The sequence below is a fragment of the Pan paniscus genome, chromosome X (assembly GCF_029289425.2).
Source record: "Pan paniscus chromosome X, NHGRI_mPanPan1-v2.0_pri, whole genome shotgun sequence".
NCBI classification, from domain to species: Eukaryota; Metazoa; Chordata; class Mammalia; order Primates; family Hominidae; genus Pan; species Pan paniscus.
Window position 1 is genome coordinate 104,783,981 of NC_073272.2, and position 20,115 is coordinate 104,804,095.

General features: G+C 38.6%; 1 protein-coding gene across 1 annotated transcript in view; it reads left to right on the plus strand.

The window, feature by feature from the left end:
- IL1RAPL2 (interleukin 1 receptor accessory protein like 2) overlaps positions 1-20,115 on the plus strand; it is a 570,279-nt gene that overhangs the window by 66,485 nt on the left and 483,679 nt on the right. The window contains exon 3 of the mRNA XM_055106207.1: positions 5,534-5,687. Coding sequence (XP_054962182.1) covers positions 5,534-5,687 — 154 coding nt within the window. The remainder of the gene's footprint in view (positions 1-5,533; positions 5,688-20,115) is intronic.

A 20,115-nucleotide genomic window follows, 5' to 3' on the forward strand; every position in this document is an offset into this window, starting at 1 on the left:
ATTATGACTAGGTCTCAGTGTTTTAGTGAACCTTGTCTCTGAACTGTGACCACAAGTGCTTCTCAGCTTCTCTTCCACCCACTACTTCAGACAGGAAGGCTAGAAGGGCTAGAGCTGGCTTTTTTTCTTCCTCCACTTCAAAGGCTAAAAGGAGCTAGAGTTGGATAGTTTCCTTCTCCATGTCAAAAGCTAGAAAAGGGTAAAGAGTTCATACCAGTTGCTGGCTCGTGCAGCTGCTTCTGCTCCCAGTGAGCTGTGATTCTCTATATTCTCCTGTCTCTCCAGTTTTTGGGGTAGTAGTTTTCTTTGTGACCTCAGTTATCTGATGGATCTGAAAATGGTTATTGATGTTCAGTTTGTTTGGCTTTTTTCTTGTTGTGAGGATAGTAGTGATGACTTCTAAGCCCTTTACATGTCAGACTAGAAACCAGAAGTTAATCTCAGCCTTAGAATGATAACTTTAGGTTAAAGTGTTTTCTCTAGACTGCTATAGAAAATTGAGTCACATTAACTCCTGATGATTATTAATATATCATAACACATGTATAACCTGAAAGCAAAGTACTAAAAGTAATAAAAATAATAGACTAATAGTTAATATTTATTGAGTAGTTTTAGCATGTGATGCCCTATATTACAGGGCATTTACATATATCACCTCAGTTAATCTTTATAATCACCCCAATTGGTAAATATTATCACCACCTGTTTTTTTTAAATAGGTGAAGCAACTGAAGCTTAGATTGATTTAGTAGCATGCTCAAAAACATACTACTTGGAATTCTAATCCAAGTGTTTAGTCTAGAACTTATATTCTTAACCACTGTGGGCTACCAATATCAACATTAATACTGTGAAGATAGAAAGTTGGAGAAACAGAGCTTGGAAGGGAAGGGCTCCTTGTAGTTTGTTATCCTAGGCCTTTGGAGTAGAGATAGGCTGAAAAGGACAAGGTTCATACCTAATTTGCAATCGTACTCCTAATTGTCTCTTCCATCTTTAAACTGCAGACAGTTCAGTTTCCCTAAAGATTTTTTTTTTTCTTTTGAGATGGAGTTTCACTCTTGTTGCCCAGGCTGGAGTGCAATGGTGCAATCTTGGCTCATCGCAACCTCTGCCTCCTGGGTTCAAGCGATTCTCCTGCCTCAGCCTCCTGAGTAGCTGGGTTTACAGGCATGCACCACCACACCCAGGTAATTTTGTATTTTTAGTAGAGACGGAGTTTCTCCATGTTGATCAGGCTGGTCTCGAACTCCTGACCTCATGTGATCCACCCGCCTCGGCCTCCCAAAGTGCTAGGATTACAGGCATGAGCCACTGTGCCTGGCCCCCTAAAGATTTTTAAACAGATGTTTAGATGCCCTGTGGGAGAATACAGTCTCCAGGGGAAAGGAGAAAAGTTGCCCTAAGGGGTGGATGTTGGGTATTCAAACAAAGGTGTTTGAGGACTAGAGGTTACATGGTTAGTTTATGGTCGCATAGCTGCTTTGTGCTTAAACCTCAGAATCAGAAGAAATATTGAAATCAATCTTCCTGATGTTCTTGCCATGAAGAATGAATCATGTGCTCTGAATGGCACTAAAGTAACCACAACCACCAAATCAAATGGATTTAAAAAACACCTGTAGGTATGATGATGATATCTCAGAAGTAGACTATGAGTACAGTGGTAAATATTTCAGGTTGGAAACTCCAAGATCCACATGTAGCTGGCAACAGGTTACTTTAGGGTTCTTAGTAAACAGATATCTCAGTTGTGCATTCTGGGCTTTCAACCCAGCAACTACTGGCATGGGACATTTGCCACCTAGGAAGGTGGGGAGGGAGGGGAAAAAAGCTGGGCTTTAAGTGTTGACATTATGTTGACTGGGTAAGGATGTCCTGCAACAAACTACTCTATGAGGGGATAGCAAGGCCACAAAACGGATCTGATTGTTGAACTTAAGCAACTCTAGCAAGACGGGCTCTCAGCAAAATTTTCAAGTTGATGAGGTTTAATAGTCCCAGGGACAATAAATAGTAGGGGGATTACACAGTGAGTTCAGTATTAGGGAACTGCTCAAATTTGAGCCTTTGGTGGTTTGTCGTGGCCTCAGACAACCATCTTGAGACTTGACCTATGCACTTCAAATTCTTTGCCTAGTATGTTGCTAGAATTAAACACAGCTGGAGCAGTGGGGTATGGTGATATTCTTTGGCTGTGTCTGTACTCAGATCTCATCTTGAATTGTAGTTCCCATAATCCCCATGTGTCATGGGAGGGACCAGGTGGAGATAATTGAATCATGGGGGTGGTTTCCCCCATCCTGTTCTCATGATAGTGAGTGAGTTCTCAGGAGATCTGATGGTTTTATAAGGGGCTTCTCCTTTTGCTGGGCACTCATTCTCTCTCCTGCCACCCTGTGAAGAGGTGCCTTCCTCCATGATTGTAAGTTTCCTGAAGCATCCCCAGCCATGCAGAACTGTGAGTCAATTAAGCCTCTTTTCTTTATTAATTACCCAGTCTTGGGTATTTCTTCATAGCAGCATGAGAACAGACTAATACATATGGCAATACTGTCTGTTCATTAGGAAGTTAGTGAGCAGGAGAGAAGTAATGACAGCAGTAAGCCTAGCAGCCAGCAGCTTACTGGGAGAAAGAGTGCCGATAATGGAACCAAGAGCCTGGAAGACTTCTGAGAGTCTATATAGGCATCCAGACTGAGGTAGAATAGCCAACAAAGTAACTTTGCAAAAGGCGTATTAGTGGAGGCAGGATGGGAACCTTTAGAAATTGTCTGTGTTGTATGACCACTCCTTATGGTGCTGCCCAACAAGAATGTAATGAATAAACCTGCAAGCCTCTGGATTCTGGCTGCTCACATGGTAGTGAATATTATTCCCATAAGCAAATTTGCTGAAGATGACAGAACTTGAGGGAGCCCCACATTTTAACCTAGAGATGTCTTACCCTAAAGCCAGTTTGCCTTTTCATCTACACTACATTGTCTCTAGAGGGATGTTGGTGACCTGAAGACAACATTTTCTTATGCCACAGTTAAAAAAAAATAAAGATCCTCTATTGGATACAAAGAACCTTTTATAAGGCTAGATGGCAGCTTGGAAAACACATAGGGCTATCTCGATCATTCCCAAAGAACATATAAAGATTCCAAGCTGTTCTTCATCAGGAGTTATTTTCTAATTCCTATACACTCTTTAGTTTTTACTTCCTGGGGAAAAAAAGCAAAACAGTGAGCAGAGAAAATGAAAATTGTTAGAATTAATTGCATATGGACTTTCCCTAAAATGACATTAGAAAATGACACCATTTGTCTTTGAATGAGTGTGTGGGCTTATTTGCCCACCCCCACCACTGTTGTGTGAAAGCGCAGCAGCTCAGTTTTCATTTTCCTTTCCTCTCAAAATGCCCAGAGGGACCATATTTTTGTTTAATGACCTTCAGAATGATTCTTTAGAAATCTGAGGCTATCAGAGTTGGAAACAATGCGAAAATAATTGTGGATTATTATTGTATGACGGCAGTGGCAGCTGGGCTGTTTCTTTTTCTCTGTGTTCAGACTTTCTTCTTCATTTTCCCAGAAACCTTATATCCCAAGGTTTAACTCAGAAGCAAATCTCAGATAGGTGATAAACCTTGCCAGACATGGTATGTAATATAATTTCAGACAGGCCCTTAACTGTTCTTCAGGAAGACCCTAGGGAGTGAAGCAGCCTTATATCTACATGCCCTCAATAGTATTACTTTTATTTACTCTCTGACAATGTGTGTGGGTAGTTGTATTGAACATAAAGCAAGCATATCTCTTAAATATTATACTTGTGAATTAAAGCACCAGTTTGTGTGTTTTGTTGTCAAAATTCCTGCTAACATGAAAGAAAAAAAATGTTATGAAAAAAATGGGTCCTCGCTGTCTCAGATCACTTACACACACACACACGTACACACACATACACATGAACACAAACACACAAGCACTCACAGCTGGGGATTGAGAGTCAGCACAGATTCTAACTTTACATGAATGTTTAAGATATGCGTATGGAGGCAGGGGTGAGGAGTGGTAGATGCAGATGTTGTATACACCATAGTGGGGAAAGTAAAAAGTGCTCTCAACTATTGTTCACATCATCTACCTCAAAATCAATTTATTTATTGCCTTAACTGACAGAATTTACATGATAAAATACTTTTTTTTTTTTTTGAGACAGAGTCTCATTCTTGTCACCCAGAATAGAGTGCAGTGTCGTGATCTCGGCTCACTGCAAACTCTGCCTCCTGGATTCAAGAGATTCTTCTGCCTCAGCCTCTCAAGTAGCTGGGATTACAGGCACGTGACACCACGCCCAGCTAATTTTTGTATTTTTAGTAGAGACAGGGTTTTACCATGTTGGCCAGGCTGGTCTCAAACTCCTGACCTCAAGTGATCCGCCTGCCTCAGCCTCCCAAAGTGCTGGGATTACAGGCGTGAGCCACCGTGCCTGGCAATAAAATATTTTTTGCCTTGAATATTCAGCACTCCCTAACAGCTATCCCCTACACCTTGACTGATGTTTGTACAGCATTCGGCTACCACTTTGGTAGAACATTTGAGGCGAATGATAGCCAGAATGGGGCAATATCTAATAAGTAGTCTGAAAAAAAATTCCTAAAAGACAAAGATAATTGCCTGAATATTCTTACATACTTGGATATTGTTATATCCTTGTCACTTTCTGGAAAAGTATTAAACATTCCTTTCTAGAGAAGTCCAATCTTGGTAACAAGATTCCCTCACATTCCTATCAGGAGAGTAAGATATTGGCTTAAAAACCCAAAACTTGTTCTGTGGTTATATATCACTGAACTCAGAAAGTAAGTGGATGATTTCTCCAGGCTGTTACTATAACAAAGCGTGTCCTCATTTTACCTAGCTATGTTTCTAGAGAAGTCCTTAATTTTTTATATTCCTTCCCTCTCTACCCCCACATGGATTTCTTGATTACAAGAAGGGAGATTCTGGAGTACTAGTATTAGTTTTTATAATAAGGAGTAATTAATGAAACAATTGTAAACTTCATTGCCAATATAAAATCCTATTATGAAAGATTAATAATGCCTAAGACTCCCCTGGAGTATACTAAGTGGCTAAGTGAACCATGTCCTCTTAGGACTCTTAGGAAATATCCTTGTCAAATAGAAGGAACCAGGACATTATAATAATATTTAGTGACTGTTAAGGTTCTGCTATACCTCTCTTGTAATTGGGGAGCCTCTATGCTATTCTATTTATTTTTTTCAGAATGCCTCTAAAGACTTCTTGCTCTTGGGGTCAGGCCTTTAAAGTGATTTGTAGTGCAATAGTTGTGATCTTAGAATTGGATACAATAGGACACATTCGTGATTTTTCTTGGTCATTGACTTAACTCCTTAGTTACATATTTTGAAAACGAAAGAGAATAATACAAAAAAGTAGAAGTACTAACTTGCTGGTACTGAGATGTAGTCTGTGAAATTCTATTTTTTGCTTACTTGCAAATATTTTATCTGCAGGAATGCAAGCCAAAAATGTGGAGAAGCATAATAATACAGAAAGGAAATGCTCTTCTGATCCAAGAAGTTCAAGAAGAAGATGGAGGAAATTACACATGTGAACTTAAATATGAAGGAAAACTTGTAAGACGAACAACTGAATTGAAAGTTACAGGTAGGAATCAGTTCTACAAAATTACAGCAAATGAGATTTTAAGTATAATTTGGTTTGGGAAGCAAGAGTTTTGTTCAAAGAGTCAACTTTCTGTGAATTTAGAATTGCCTGCAAATCAAATAGTTGAGAAACTTGCTATTAATAAGTTGTACTGAGTAAAAGCAATATATGGAATATGAAAAAAGAGTTTAGAGAACAAGGGCCTAGTTGCTGTGTGTCTGTTCTCTGTCTTTATGAAAGGTTCTGAACTCTTCAAGGTATCATTATTACTAAACATCTCAGAAAATATATAGTGGAGCCACTCTAGAATGTTGACTTAACCCATTTGTGGAATCTCCTTGTAGGTGAAGGCTGATTTTAGAATGAGAGTCTGTTAGATTTTTGGAATGAAATCTTCTTAGACTGCATCCAAAATATCATTTATACAAAATTCTCCATAAGTGAGTGATGTTATTGTGAGCTTCTAGTGATTCTTAGAGCAACTCCAAATGAAGAACATGCATGTGTGTTTTAAATCTGAAGTACAAACAAAATGTAAACTAGTGGAAGGATAAACTCAGAATATTCTTACTTGTTAGAGAATTTTAGGAAGTAATTTTCAGAGACATAAGACAGAATCTAATACCAAAAAGATATCCCTTACAATGAATGTGATGGAACCTGAGAAACTGTATGACAAAAAAATCTACTTACTATTGCTCACAAACAAATCTTGACTAATTTTCCTATTATTATATCTGTCATGTGTATTATAATCTCATATATGGAACCTAAAAAAAAGTTGAATGTGTTGCAAAAGAGAGTAGAAAAATGGATACGGGACAGAGAATGGGGAATAAGGAGTGTAGGTCAAAAGGTGCATACAAAGTTGCAGTTATATAGGATGAATAAGTCTAGTGATTTAATGTACAGCATGTAGTTAATAATATTGTATGCTGAGGCCAGCACAGTGGTTCATGCCTGTAATCAATCCCAGCACTTTGGGAGGCCAAGGCAGGTGGATCACTTGAGGTCAGGAGTTTGAGACCAGCCTGACCAACATGGGGAAACCCTGTCTCTACTAAAAAAAAAAAAAAAAATTAGCCAGGCGTGGTGGCATGTGCCGGTAATCCCAGCTACTAGGGAGGCTGAGACAGGAGAGTTGCTTGACACAGGAGGCAGAGTTTGCAGTGAGCTGAAATCACGCCACTTCACTCCAGCCTAGGCAACAGAGCAAGACTCTGTCTCAAAAATGAAAAATAAATATAATATTGCATGTTGAAAATTTGCTAAGAGAGTAGATTTTAGGTGCTCTTACCACAAAAATAAACATATGAGGAGATTGATATGCTAATTTGTTTGACTGTAGTAATCAGTTTGCTATGTATATGTATAACAAAAACATCTCGTTGTATACCTTAAATATAAACAATTAAAAAAGTATGTGTGTGTGTGTTTGTATGTATACACATACATATTTCTATTGTGGATAATATCCAAGCCATGATAAACTTCGAAATTACCTAGACAATTGCAATATTGATTGCATTAATTGACTTATGATTAATGTACTTGGGCACTACTTGTTTAACCATCTAATGCCAACATCAGCCAGTTGGTTAATTTATAACATACTCTTTCTAATGTTAGCAATACATTTTTTCTTCTATTTTATTTTTGTTTAAAAAGGTTCAAAAAGGTCTGGATGACCTTTTTGAGATAGTGTTAAAATCAGTCAACTAATTAATACTTGCTGAGTTAAGTTCATTGCTACAACCCATATATTTAATTAGGTTTTTGATCCTTGAGATTCATTGTTTTTGTCTTTTTCAAAATTCTAAATGTTAGCACAGGGAACACAAAATATATATTTTTAATAAACCAATATATAATATACATATATATTACTTCACTCTCTGTACTAATAAATGATAGTTTTACTTCTTAGTTTGATTTTATAGAGTGCCTTCTATGAAAGTTTAAAAATTCTTTTGATTAGAATTGCATGTTCTTTTCCCCATGAGCTTTCAAAATAACTACCATATTGGGCCAATTCCAAATAGCAAAGATCTGCTTTTGATTAGTTTCTGATTTCTTCAACATGAACTAGACTTCCCTGCCTCATTTATGGCAGAAAATTCAATCATGGGCAGTTGTACATTATTAATAAGTGACCTGACCATGCACAAAGCGTCGCAGCATCATCACTTTGGCCACAGTCACTAATCCTTATGAGAGGCTTGCAGAGCACTTCCATTTTGGATCATTTGCTGAATCTTGTAACATTATAGTATTTGGCTTGAGTTTCAAGTTGAACCAGAATAAAGTAAATACCAAACCTCCTTTTCACTCACATCAAATGGGTTCTGTTGACAACGCATTTGCTTCTTTCATTTCATTTTAGGTTCTGGAAAAGAGAGCTAGAGCTACTTATTTTGTATATTTTATAAGATGTTAGTTTACTTCTTTTAACTACAGATCTAAAATTTCATTTGAATACCTCGCAGAGGATCTCAAAATTTAATGTGCATCAGAATCATGTAAAGGGACCCAGATAGGATGAAGATGAAGATCTCTAAATACAAATCCTCAGATTTCTCCCTTAGATTCTAATTTAGTATATCAGTAAGACTAGGAATTTACCTTTTTGTCCAGGTGATTCTGTTTTATGCTTTCCAAGGATCATGTTTTTGAGAGACACTAGAGAAGAGAATGGTGCTAACAAGTCAAAGTCATAGGTTTGATTATTTTGTGAGTATGTTAGTTCACACATGCACACACACACACTGATTTTTATAGGCCCCAATTTGTTTCCTTTAAATTTCTAGGAACTGCCATGAAAATAGAGATCATGGTAACCAAGGAAAATGTGTCAAGGTAGTGTGTGGGTAAAAGCGACTTCAACTAGGGAAAGCAATCATTTATTCACTTACCACTTAAATAAATATTTACTGAGTACATGTTACATGCCAGGCAACAAGCTAGGAGCTGGAAAAGATAATTCAAAATTTGTTTATGATTATCCTTGGGTCAGTGGTCGTCATTCATATAAGAAAGTATCATATTTGTGTATTTATTCACACAGTTCAAATGTTATGCTTGATGTAGAAACAAAATGGCTACTTGGTATGGAAGTTCAAGAGTTTGCTCTGTGAAGGTTTATTCTTTTTTGGAACATTATATAACTTATACCATGCTTTGTATGCTCAATAATATGAAAACAATTAACAAGCAGATTGTCTTCTCATAATTCAAAATATAAGGCTAGGATTATTTAAAGAGTAACCACTCATACTTGTTTTGGGTTTAGCATGGGATAAGAATTTCAATATGACATGAATAGAGGTGGTTAATTACAAAATTATGTAAATAGAGGTTCTTTAAATGGTGTATTTCCCTTATGCAAATTTTGAAAGATTGTCAAATTTCTAAAGCTTATTTTCTGACTATTCTTTTTAAATTTATGATTCTGAGAAATATAACTTCAGTAAAACAAGTGTTTCTTAAAGGTACATAGGTGCTATTTGCTTTAAGAAGGTCAAATATAAAAAGATCCAGATATTCAAAACTGATAAACTAGAAGGTTATCACTTGCTTTAATGAAATTATTTCTCCATATATGCCATAGTATTTATTTAAATAGTTAGCTTTCTTTCTGCATTAAAACAGGATTTGATTTAAATGCAACTTTTCTGGAACACTTTTATTATATAAATTGTAGCAGACTTTTGTTATATTATTGTGGAAATTTCTTTTTATTCCTTCAAAGGCTGCAGATGCATAGGGAAGGGTTTAACAACAAATAGACGTGCACAGTAGCATGTTTAGGTCATTTGCTAATGATGCCTACAGCGACAGTTTTATTTCCCACAGCATATTTTAGGTGACTATATGCTATTTTAAAGTTTTTTTCTTTATTCTCATGTTGAATTTGTGCGGAGGGCTAATTGAAGTGAAAAAGTAAGACAGGAGAGTTGGTTATAAGAAGGTGAGAATTGTAGTACAGGTGATAATGGAAAAAGGAGAAGAGGAGTAGGAGAGAGTGAGCAACATAATGGGATAGAGTCTCTAGGGATAAGAAGAGAAAGTCTGCCTTAAGAAGGTCAAAGGCAGTATGGCCATTTTCACGATATTGATTCTTCCTACCCATGAGCATGGAATGTTCTTCCATTTGTTTGTATCCTCTTTTATTTCCTCGAGCAGTGGTTTGTACTTCTCCTTGAAGAGGTCCTTCACGTCCCTTGTAAGTTGAATTCCTAGGTATTTTATTCTCTTTGAAGCAATTGTGAATGGGAGTTCACACATAATTTGGCGCTCTGTTTGTCTGTTGTTGGTGTATAAGAATGCTTGTGATTTTTGTACATTGATTTTGTATCCTGAGACTTTGCTGAAGTTGCTTATCAGCTTAAGGAGATTTTGGGCTGAGACAATGGGGTTTTCTAGATATACAATCATGTCGCCTGCAAACAGGGATGAAATTGGAAATCATCATTCTCAGTAAACTATCGCAAGAACAAAAAACCAAACACCGCATATTCTCACTCATAGGTGGGAATTGAACAGTGAGATCACATGGACACAGGAAGGGGAACATCACACTCTGGGGACTGTTGTGGGGTGAGGGGAGGGGGGAGGGATAGCATTGGGAGATATACCTAATGCTAGATGACGAGTTAGTGGGTGCAGCGCACCAGCATGGCACATGTATACATATGTAACTAACCTCCACAATGTGCACATGTACCCTAAAACTTAAAGTATAATAAAAAAAAAAGAAGGTCAAAGGCAGACATTACTTATAGGGATTCTTCAAAATGGACACAAGAAGGAAGCCAGAACTAATTATCTTTATTTGGAAGGCAGCTCACCATTCACCTGGCAAATCATTCAGAAATACATGCTTTTATGCAGCTTTTTAGACATGAGCATTAGCTACTTAGAAGAAACCACTAACCTGTTTCCTGGTGAATATGCAAACAACACCTCTCCTCCTGATTATTGTAGACAGCTCTAGAGTCCCTAGTTGGAGACTTTTCACACATTAGGGGTAATCTCTTAACCCATTGGCATTTGAATATGATAGCAAGAAGGATTTATTCCTTGAAAATACTTCAAAGATTTGCTGCTAGATTACTATTCAGCAATAGTAGCAAAGCAATCTGGATATAAAGCTTGGGGTAAAACTACCAAGTAGGATTTGGGATCAGTCTTTGGTGAATATGTTCAAAAGCATGGCTTTAGCAAATGCTTTTAATTCCACTTTGCAAAGTTTAATTGTAGTGCCTTGTTGCAGGTGTCATTTAGATTACATAGCTTGTTAGAAAAACTTTCCTCTGGTGTGGAAAATGGCAGCTATTTACACATAGAGGAAGCAATTTCACATTCAGGCTGGAAAACACACTTTTTGTGGTCCTGGCTCTTAGTTTATTTATCCTTCTACTGTTAATGCTGAGATTTTGCAGGGGAGGGTGAGTTTAGAAAAAAACAGTGGAACATAGCAATATGGTGGAGAGTTGGTGAAATAAATAGTAGCGGGGATTTTGACTGAATAAAGATAATATAACAGAAGTAATCTCTAAGCCAGCAACTCCATAATAATCATAAAAAGGGCTCCCAGAGAGCTTTTATCTATTGAGAGCTCACTGTGCAACATACATTGCGTTTAGAGATTTTCATTCATTTTCTCATTTAGTCCTCACAACCAACATATGAGGGTGGTATTGGGGCTCAGAAAACAATACTTCAAAATGAAGGACTCATAAGCAAGTTTGTCTTTGACCTTTTCCTGCCCTCCTGTCTCTCAGTCCCATTCTCCCCACCCTCCCTGGAGGCTAGCCATAGAAACTGGAATCCCTCTTCCCCAAAGCAGGTCATAGAAACCAGAACCCCTTTCCTGCAAAGCCAGCCATAAAACCTAAAAATATTACTCTAACTTTCTCTCCACTTCTCTGTGTGAAAACTGGCCACAAAGAAATTATTTGACCTACCTTGTTTAACTATAGGTCATAAGGTCCCCATTCCAGAGAGGGTCCTGGAAGGAATGTGTGCTCAGAGAAGCCCAGAAGAATCTAGACAGACAGGCCTTGCTGGTTTTCCCCACTCAGCTCATTAGCATTAGATCATAGTCTTTTTATCAAATCATATGCCTACATGGCTGTCCATTCTTTGCTGAACCTAAGCATAAAAATGGGCAATTTTCCCTGTATCTTTGGGTCTTCATTCTGAAGGCTCCTGTGTATACAGTGTATACATGTTAGATAAATGTATATGCTTTTCTCCAATTATTCTGCCTTTTGTGAGTTGATTTTTCAGCAAATCTTCAGAGGGCCAAGGGGAATTTTCTGCCTGGGCCTCTATGGTGGTTACTATTATTGTCCCAATTTATAGAGAAATAAACTAAAACTTAGGTGAAATGATGTACCCAAAGTCACATACTCAGGAAATGGCAGAACACAGATATAAACCTAGGTCTTTCCAATTCTCAGATGTAGCTTTTTAATCACCACCAGGCAAAAAACTGCATGATTTCACTCACCAAATGTGTATTGCATACCTAGAGAACATAAACCAAAATATTGGACACGATGTCTATCATTCCACTATAATATCCTTTTTGGACATTCACAATTTGGTCTTCAATAATTCCCTATTAGAATTTAGATATCCATAAAAAAAGCACACTTGGCATTTTGAACTTAGTCCTTAGTCTTAGCACTTTAGTTAAGATCATTAGGAGTAGGGCCAATAATTGAATCTGCATGTGGTATGGTGCCAGGAAGAAAGCAAGGAAAAGTGAGGCTCCAGAAAAATTAAGAATGCATGAAACATGGTAAATTGTTACTGAATTTTGTGTTTTGATGCCATATGGCCCTACTAGTATGATAATTTATATTGAGAATATTCCAATGATGTTCATTGCAGTTATGACTATGATTTCAAGCTAGTGGAAGTGAAGCAATGGATGAATGTCTAGTTAACAATGTTGGCTCAGTTGGTAAAGATCAATCAACACATAAATCAGTGCCTACTGTGTACAGTAAGAAGTTCAGGATCCAAGTTTGTAATGTTGTTCTGAAAGCAGACAGGTAGGGACAGAAGTGTGTTCTCCTTTGGAACCTGTGAAAAGAGAGTTATTCACTAGAATAGTGCTTCTCAAATTGTATTTTGTGGAACCCTGATTCTAAGAAATGTTAAGAGAGAGATTTCCAAGAGAGAAAGAAGAGGAAAGGAGAGGAGAGGAAGAAAGGAGAGGAAGAGAGAAGAGTGGGGAAGGGAGAAGAGAGGTTCTGTAGTTATTTGTGTATCTGCCAGGTCAAAGTTAAACAGTCATCTTTTTTGCAGGGTATCTCAGGGCACCTTAGTGCCCATAATATCTAATGTGTACTCTCATTTTCTAAAAGGGGGTTGGAGCCCAGGTGTGGTGGCTCATGCCAGTAATCCTAGAACTTTGAGAGGCTGAGGTGGGTGGATTGCTTGAGGTCAGGAGTTCAAGACTAGCCTGACCAACATGATGAAACCCCATCTCTACTAAAAATACAAAAATTAGCTGGCTGTGGTGGTGTGCACCTGTAGTCCCAGCTACTTGGGAGGCAGAGGCAGGAGAAAAACTTGAACTCGGGAGGTGGAGGTTACAGTGAACTGAGATCAGGCCATTGCACTCTAGCCTTGGTTACAGAGTGAGACTCCATCTCAAAAAAAAAAGCGGTGGGGGAATGGGATATATTTTTAGGACATTTCCTAAACTTGTATGAACACATAATATTCCCAGCCCCCAAAGCATCTGAGGATGTTAAGTTTCCACAGAACAAACTTTAGGAAAGCTAAGTGAATAATTGAGTGAGTATCTGGCTCTATTGGCCTCCTGCTAATGCCTATGACATCAACAGTTGAAATAAAATACTTATTTGGCATTTAGGTTATGATTATTATCACTTATTTTTTCCATTGTTTATTTTTTCAACCATCCTGTAAGCTCCTTAAGGGAATGGATTTGTTGACTAATTAATATCTACATCTATAAGTGCTGAGTATATGATAGGTATTCAAAAATTATTTGTAGCTTGCTTTGGCTGAGTGCTTATTTGATTGGTAAGTGTTTTGATTGGGTACAAATAAGACAACTTTGTGTTTGTAGAGCACCTTATAATTTCAAAGCACTTTCACTTCTGGGATCTCATTCTGTTACAAGAACTTTATGGAATTCTCAGCAAATGTAGTATCATTATTATTAATCTTGGCTGAGAGAGTTTAAAACAATGACCCTAGGATATAAGCTGGTGAATTGCACAGCTAGGGCTAGAATCCCCATCTTATAAGTCCTAGTTACACTTTTCCTACTCTGCCCCACTGTTACTCTGTTTGCTGTCCCTTAATCCTGGGTACTAGGCCAGAAGAAGAGATGCAACTCAAGGAGGATTCCAAAGTTGGTGACTCCAGAGCTCAGGCCTAAGAATCTCTGAAATAACCTTTTATTTAAAATGTTGGTATACCAATCCATTGTTTTGTCTTTTGGAATAACTATTTCTGATTCTAAAAGGAAAACGATTTACTACTGATGTCTGAAACCAAATCAGCAGAGGTAGCCGCTAACAATACTCAAATGCGGCCAGGCACGGTGGCTCACGCCTGTAATCCCACCACTTTGGGAGACCGGGATGGGCGGATCACCTGAGGTTGAGAGTTTGAGACCAGCCTGACCAACATGGAGAAACCCCATCTCTACTAAGAAAAATATAAAATTAGCCAGGCGTGGTGGCGAATGCCTGTAGTCCCAGCTACTTGGGAGGCTGAGGCAGGAGAATTGCTTGAACCTGGGAGTTGGAGGTTGTGGTGAGCCGAGATTGTGCCATTGCACTCCAGCCTGGGCAACAAGAGAGTAACTCCAACTCAAACAAAACAAAACAAAAATAATATTCAAATGCCTCCAGCAGCCAGGCAGGTCATGTCCACAGTGTGAGGTGGACCAGGTGTGTGAAGCAACAACTGAAGGAAAAATTGGAGAGTACTAGCTGTACTGACTCAACCCTAGCTGATTGCTGCCATGTGAGATCGAGAATCCAATATTACTAGGCCCTCTGATTTATAAGAGACACCTGAAGTCTGGATTTTTGTGTGGAAATCCGTAAATTGTAAAGCACTCTGTAGACCAAATAAAACAGCCTGTATGCTAAATTCAACATGGGGACTGCATGTTTGTGGCTTTTGCCTTTGAAGATTTGGTTCAGTAGGACTTTTATTAAACAAGCGACCGACTGTGTGACTGACTCAGACTCTGTTCCACTATTTCCATCTCTAGCAGTGAGTGGAAAAAAATTTAAAGAAAGAAAACCTGAAGTGGCCTGGAGAGCAGTTAAAAGACAAACTGGGAACAGCATTCAGAAGCCATCCTAATCACACCATCCAGTAGACTAGTCGATCCAACAAGAGTGAAAGGGGCACAATTTATGGATGTAATACTATGGGACGGGTATTGACAAATGGATCACCTTAGAAAAGTGAGTGATTTAGATGATGAAGCAAGTTGGTGTCCAGTATTACAGATAAAGGAAGAGCCCTGGGGATGAAGCACCCGCCTTAAAGCTGCCCTGAAGCGGTGTGTTGTGAAGCACTGAAGGGAACAAATCATTGGCATATGTTCTCTCTCCTCCATGTTCACTATGAGCAGGCAGTTAACATGATCTGAATGTACGTGTCCTGATTATCACATGAACATGTACCTCATTTGTACCTTTTGTGTGACCTAATAAGGAACAACCACAGCAGTCAATAGTTCTTGGATGCATTAAGGGAACATTCACATGACTGACTGTGCATTTCATAATTGACTGTTCTTTTGCACAGTGCAGAAATCTCATGACCAAAACCAGCTTGCAGCAGTTTCTTTGTCTTTCCTCCTAGGCTTTATTCTCCTTTTCTGGACGACCCTGGCCTTTCCTAGCCTACCCAGCCCACCCTGGATGACATATTTGTCTCTTATCTGCCTCTTTTAAATGTTTCAATGACCTGTTTTCTCTGCAGCTCATCTCCTCAGATCCTTGCTTTCTCCTGGGGTTAATCTAATGTCTCAATGAGCTAAAAAATTCATGACTGATAAAGACCAAAAGTGCTTCTCTTCTCAGCTAACATATTTGCAATTTAATAGATATTTCAATTCTGTAACTCATAGGCATAACTAATGGTGGGAATTTCTGGGGACTTTGCAGGGCCTGTGGGGGGCATTTCCCAGAGTGTCACAATCTACCCTGCAGGTGGCTGCTTGTTCCTTCTAGAAACAAGGTCAACAATATTCATGACCTTGGGGAACTAGAAGAAAAAAAATCCTACTGAGGATCACTGAAAAAAAGGGCCTTGGATGTCAGTCCATAGAGTGACTTTTTTCCTTCTTCTGCATTTTTATTTTGTCTCTCCTTTCTTTCCCTTATTTCCTTCATTCTGCCCCAACCTATGACACAGGGCTATCTATTAACCCTATTGATGACAGCCATGGAGAGATTGCCAGTCTTTGTCCCAGGAAAGTTTTTGTATCATGTTTCTATGCCCTACAGGGAGATGAACAAATACTATTAACTTTCCCATAAGAAGAAAGACAGTCTTATTTTTTCTGTAGAGTCAGGGGCTGTGAGAGCATTCATTCCTGTGGGCTTATTTTGCAAGCAACTGTGCAGGAGACCAGTTTGGATAGCTGGGGTTGAACAAGTTAGAGCACATGACAGCAGTATATGGCAAACGTGTGCAATCCAGGCCAGTTCTACTCCAATGGCTCTCGTCCATCACCTAAGGTGACCATTGACTCCTTGGCTGCCTTCTCTGACACCAAGTTAGTGCTGGGGGAAGGGATTCTTAGGAAGGGGTTACACTGTGACTCCTAGCTATGTAGTTTCCTGAGATCCATGGGAGCAGATTTTCCTAGGTCCATTATGTATATTCTTGGGAGTCTCAGTTACCTTGTTCTCTCCCAGCCTGAAAGCAGTGGTTTGAGCAAGCTGAGAATATTCTATCAAGGCACCCTTCCATAGGAATGAAAACTAGGAGCTTGGTACAGAGGGAGACCAGCCATGAACTAGATCCAATAGAGTAGAGCAGATGCTCAGAGAACTATCATTTATTAGGTCAAGGATTATACTTTATAATCAGTCAAAGCTTCTAACAACCTCAAAAGGCTGGTGATTATTTCCTATATTTTATAAGGGAAGAAATGAACAGTCAGAGAAGCTAAGTTACTTGTTATGATCACACACCATAGTAAGTGATGGAGCTAGGATTTGAATCCACGTTTATTTCAAAACATTACTCTTAAAGCACCCTGTTACAAATTACCTGAATGGGTCCTGCTCAATACATGTCACTAGTTCTATTCCTTCCTGCTTGCCTGCCTGCTTCATGCTTTTTCCACTCCTCTTTGCTACTACATGTTTTACATTTCCGTAATTTCCTCGTGAAGCCATCACAGACTAACCTCATCTTATAATCGCCTATTTTTTCTCCTGAATTCCCTCAATAATTTTGCAAAAGTTTTCACCACATTGCCTGATACTAATTTATAGTAATAATTTATGAGAGATCTTCTTTGTGTAGATCTTGTAGCACCAATTACATTAGGGCTCTTCAAGATCTGCTGCTCCCTATACAAAGCTTTGCCTTACTATTTAGATACAACATAAAATTATGGAACTAGGAGCTAGGCTCTGTGTTTCATAAATATCATCTCATTTGATCAGCTCAGAATCCTGTAAGGTATGTCATTTTAGCCCTGCTTTATAGATGTGGAAATTGAAATTTGGGGAATTTAAGTAATTTTTTTCTCAATGTTCTACAGCAACTAAATGATAATGGTGGAATAAAGCCTCAGGTGGTTGTTTTTCCAAAGCCTGAGCCCCTCCCACTAGTAAATGCTTATAAAATTATCTGCTGCACACATTACTATGATATGGTTTGACTGGAACAATTTTTTTATTATTTTTTGTTTGTTTTGTTTTGTTTGAGATGGAGTGTCACTCTGTCACCAGGCTGGAGTGCAGTGGTGCGATCTCGGCTCACTGCAACCTCCGCCTCCTGGGTTCAAAAAACTCTCCTGCCTCAGCCTCCCGAGTGGCTGGGACTACAGGCGTGCACCACCATGCCCAGCTAATTTTTGTATTTTTAGTAAAGACGGGGTTTCACCATGTTGACCAGGATGGTCTCGATCTCTTGACCTCCTGATCCTCCCGCCTTGGCCTCCCAAAGTACTGGGATTACAGGCGTGAGCCACCACGCCTGACCCATCTTAGTTATTTCTTGTCTTTTGCCATGTTCATGGATAGGAAGAATCAATATCATGAAAACGGCCATACTGCCCGAAGTAATTTATAGATTCAAGGCTATTCCCATCAAGCTACCACTGACTTTCTTCAAGGAATTGGAAAAAAACGAATTTAAACTTCATATGGAATCAAAAAAGAGCCTGCATAGCCAAGACAATCCTGGGCGAGAAGAACAAAGCTGGAGGCATCATGCTACCTGACTTCAAACTCTACTACAAGGCTACAGTAACAAAAACAGCATGGTACTGGTGCCAAAACAGATATATAGACCAATGGAACAGAACGGTGGCCTCAGAAATAACACCACACATCTACAATCATCTGATCATTGACAAACCTGATGCAAACAAGCAATGGGGAAAAGATTCCCTATTTAATAAATGGTGTTGGGAAAACTGCCTAGCCACATGCAGAAAACTGAAACTGGACTCCTTCCTTACACCTTATACAAAAATCAACTCAAGATGGATCAAAGACTTAAATGTAAGACCTAGGACCATAAAAGTCCTAGAAGCAAACATGGGCAATACCATTCAGGACATAGACATGGGCAAAGACTTCATGTCTAAAACACCAAAAGCAATTGCAACAAAAGCCAAAATAGACAAATGGAATCTAATTAAACTAAAGAGCTTCTGCACAGCAAAAGAAGATATCATCAGAGTGAACAGGCAACCTACGGAATGGGAGAAAATTTTTGCAATCTATCCATCTGACAAAGGGCTAATATCCAGAATCTACAAATAACTTAAACAAATTTACAAGAAAAAAAAAACGCATCAAAAAGTTGGCAAAGGATATGAACAGACACTTCTCAAAAGAAGACACTTATGCAGCCAACAGACATATGAAGAAATGTTCATCGTCACTGGTCATTAGAGAAATGCAAATCAAAACCACAATGAGATACCATCTCACACCAGTTAGAATGGTGATCATTAAAAAGTCTGGAAACAACAGATGCTGGAGAGGATGCAGAGAAATAGGAATGCTTTTACACTCTTGGTGGGAGTGTAAATTAGTTCAACCATTGTGGAAGACAGTGTGGTGATTCTGCAAGGATCTAGAACTAGAAATACCATTTGACCCAGCCATCCCATTACTGGGTATATACCCAAAGGATTATAAATCATTCTACTATAAAGGCACATGCACCCATGTTTATTGCAGCACTCTTCACAATAGCAAATACTTGGAACTAACCCAAATGTCCAGCAATGATAGACTGGATAAAGAAAATGTGGCACATGTACACCATGGAATACTATGCAGCCATAAAAAAGGATGAGTTCATGTCCTTTGCAGGGACATGGATGAAGCTGGAAACCATCATTCTCAGCAAATTATCACAAGAATAGAAAACCAAACACCGCATGTTCTCACTCATAAGTGGGAGTTGAACAATGAGAACACATGGACACAGGGAGGGGAACATCACACACCAGGGCCTTTTGGGGAGTAGGGGGCTAGGGGAGGGATAGCATTAGGAGAAATACCTAATGTAGGTAACGGGTTGATGGGTGTGGCAAACCACCATACCAGGTGTATACCTATGTAACAAAACTGCACGTTCTGCACATGTACCCCAGAACTTAAAGTATAATCATAAAAAAATACTTAGTATGATGATTGAGAAATAGTAGGTACTTAATACATCATATTAATTGCAGTCATGCATGCATAATGATATTTTTGTCAATGATGGACTGTATATAAAACGGTGGTCCCATAAAATTATAATACTGTATTTTTAGTGTACTTTTTCTATGTTTAGTTATATTTAGATACACAAATCCTTACCATTGTGTTACAATTGTCTGTAGTATTCAGTACACTAACATGCTGTACAGGTTTGTAGCCTAGGAGCAATAGGCTATATCGTATAGCCTAAGTGTGTAGGAGGCTATACCATCTAGGTTTGGTAAGGACAATCTATGACATTTATACCATGATGAAATCACCTAATGACACATTTCTCAAAATGTATTCCCATTGTTAAGCAATTCATGACTATATTATAATTAGTATTATTATCATCATCATTATTATTACAGGAAAGCTTTCAAAGGTGAGTTCATGGCCATTTCATGACAAGAAAGCAGTCTGACAAATGGTCTAAGACAAATTGCTCTTGTTAATAGGGTGCTTCA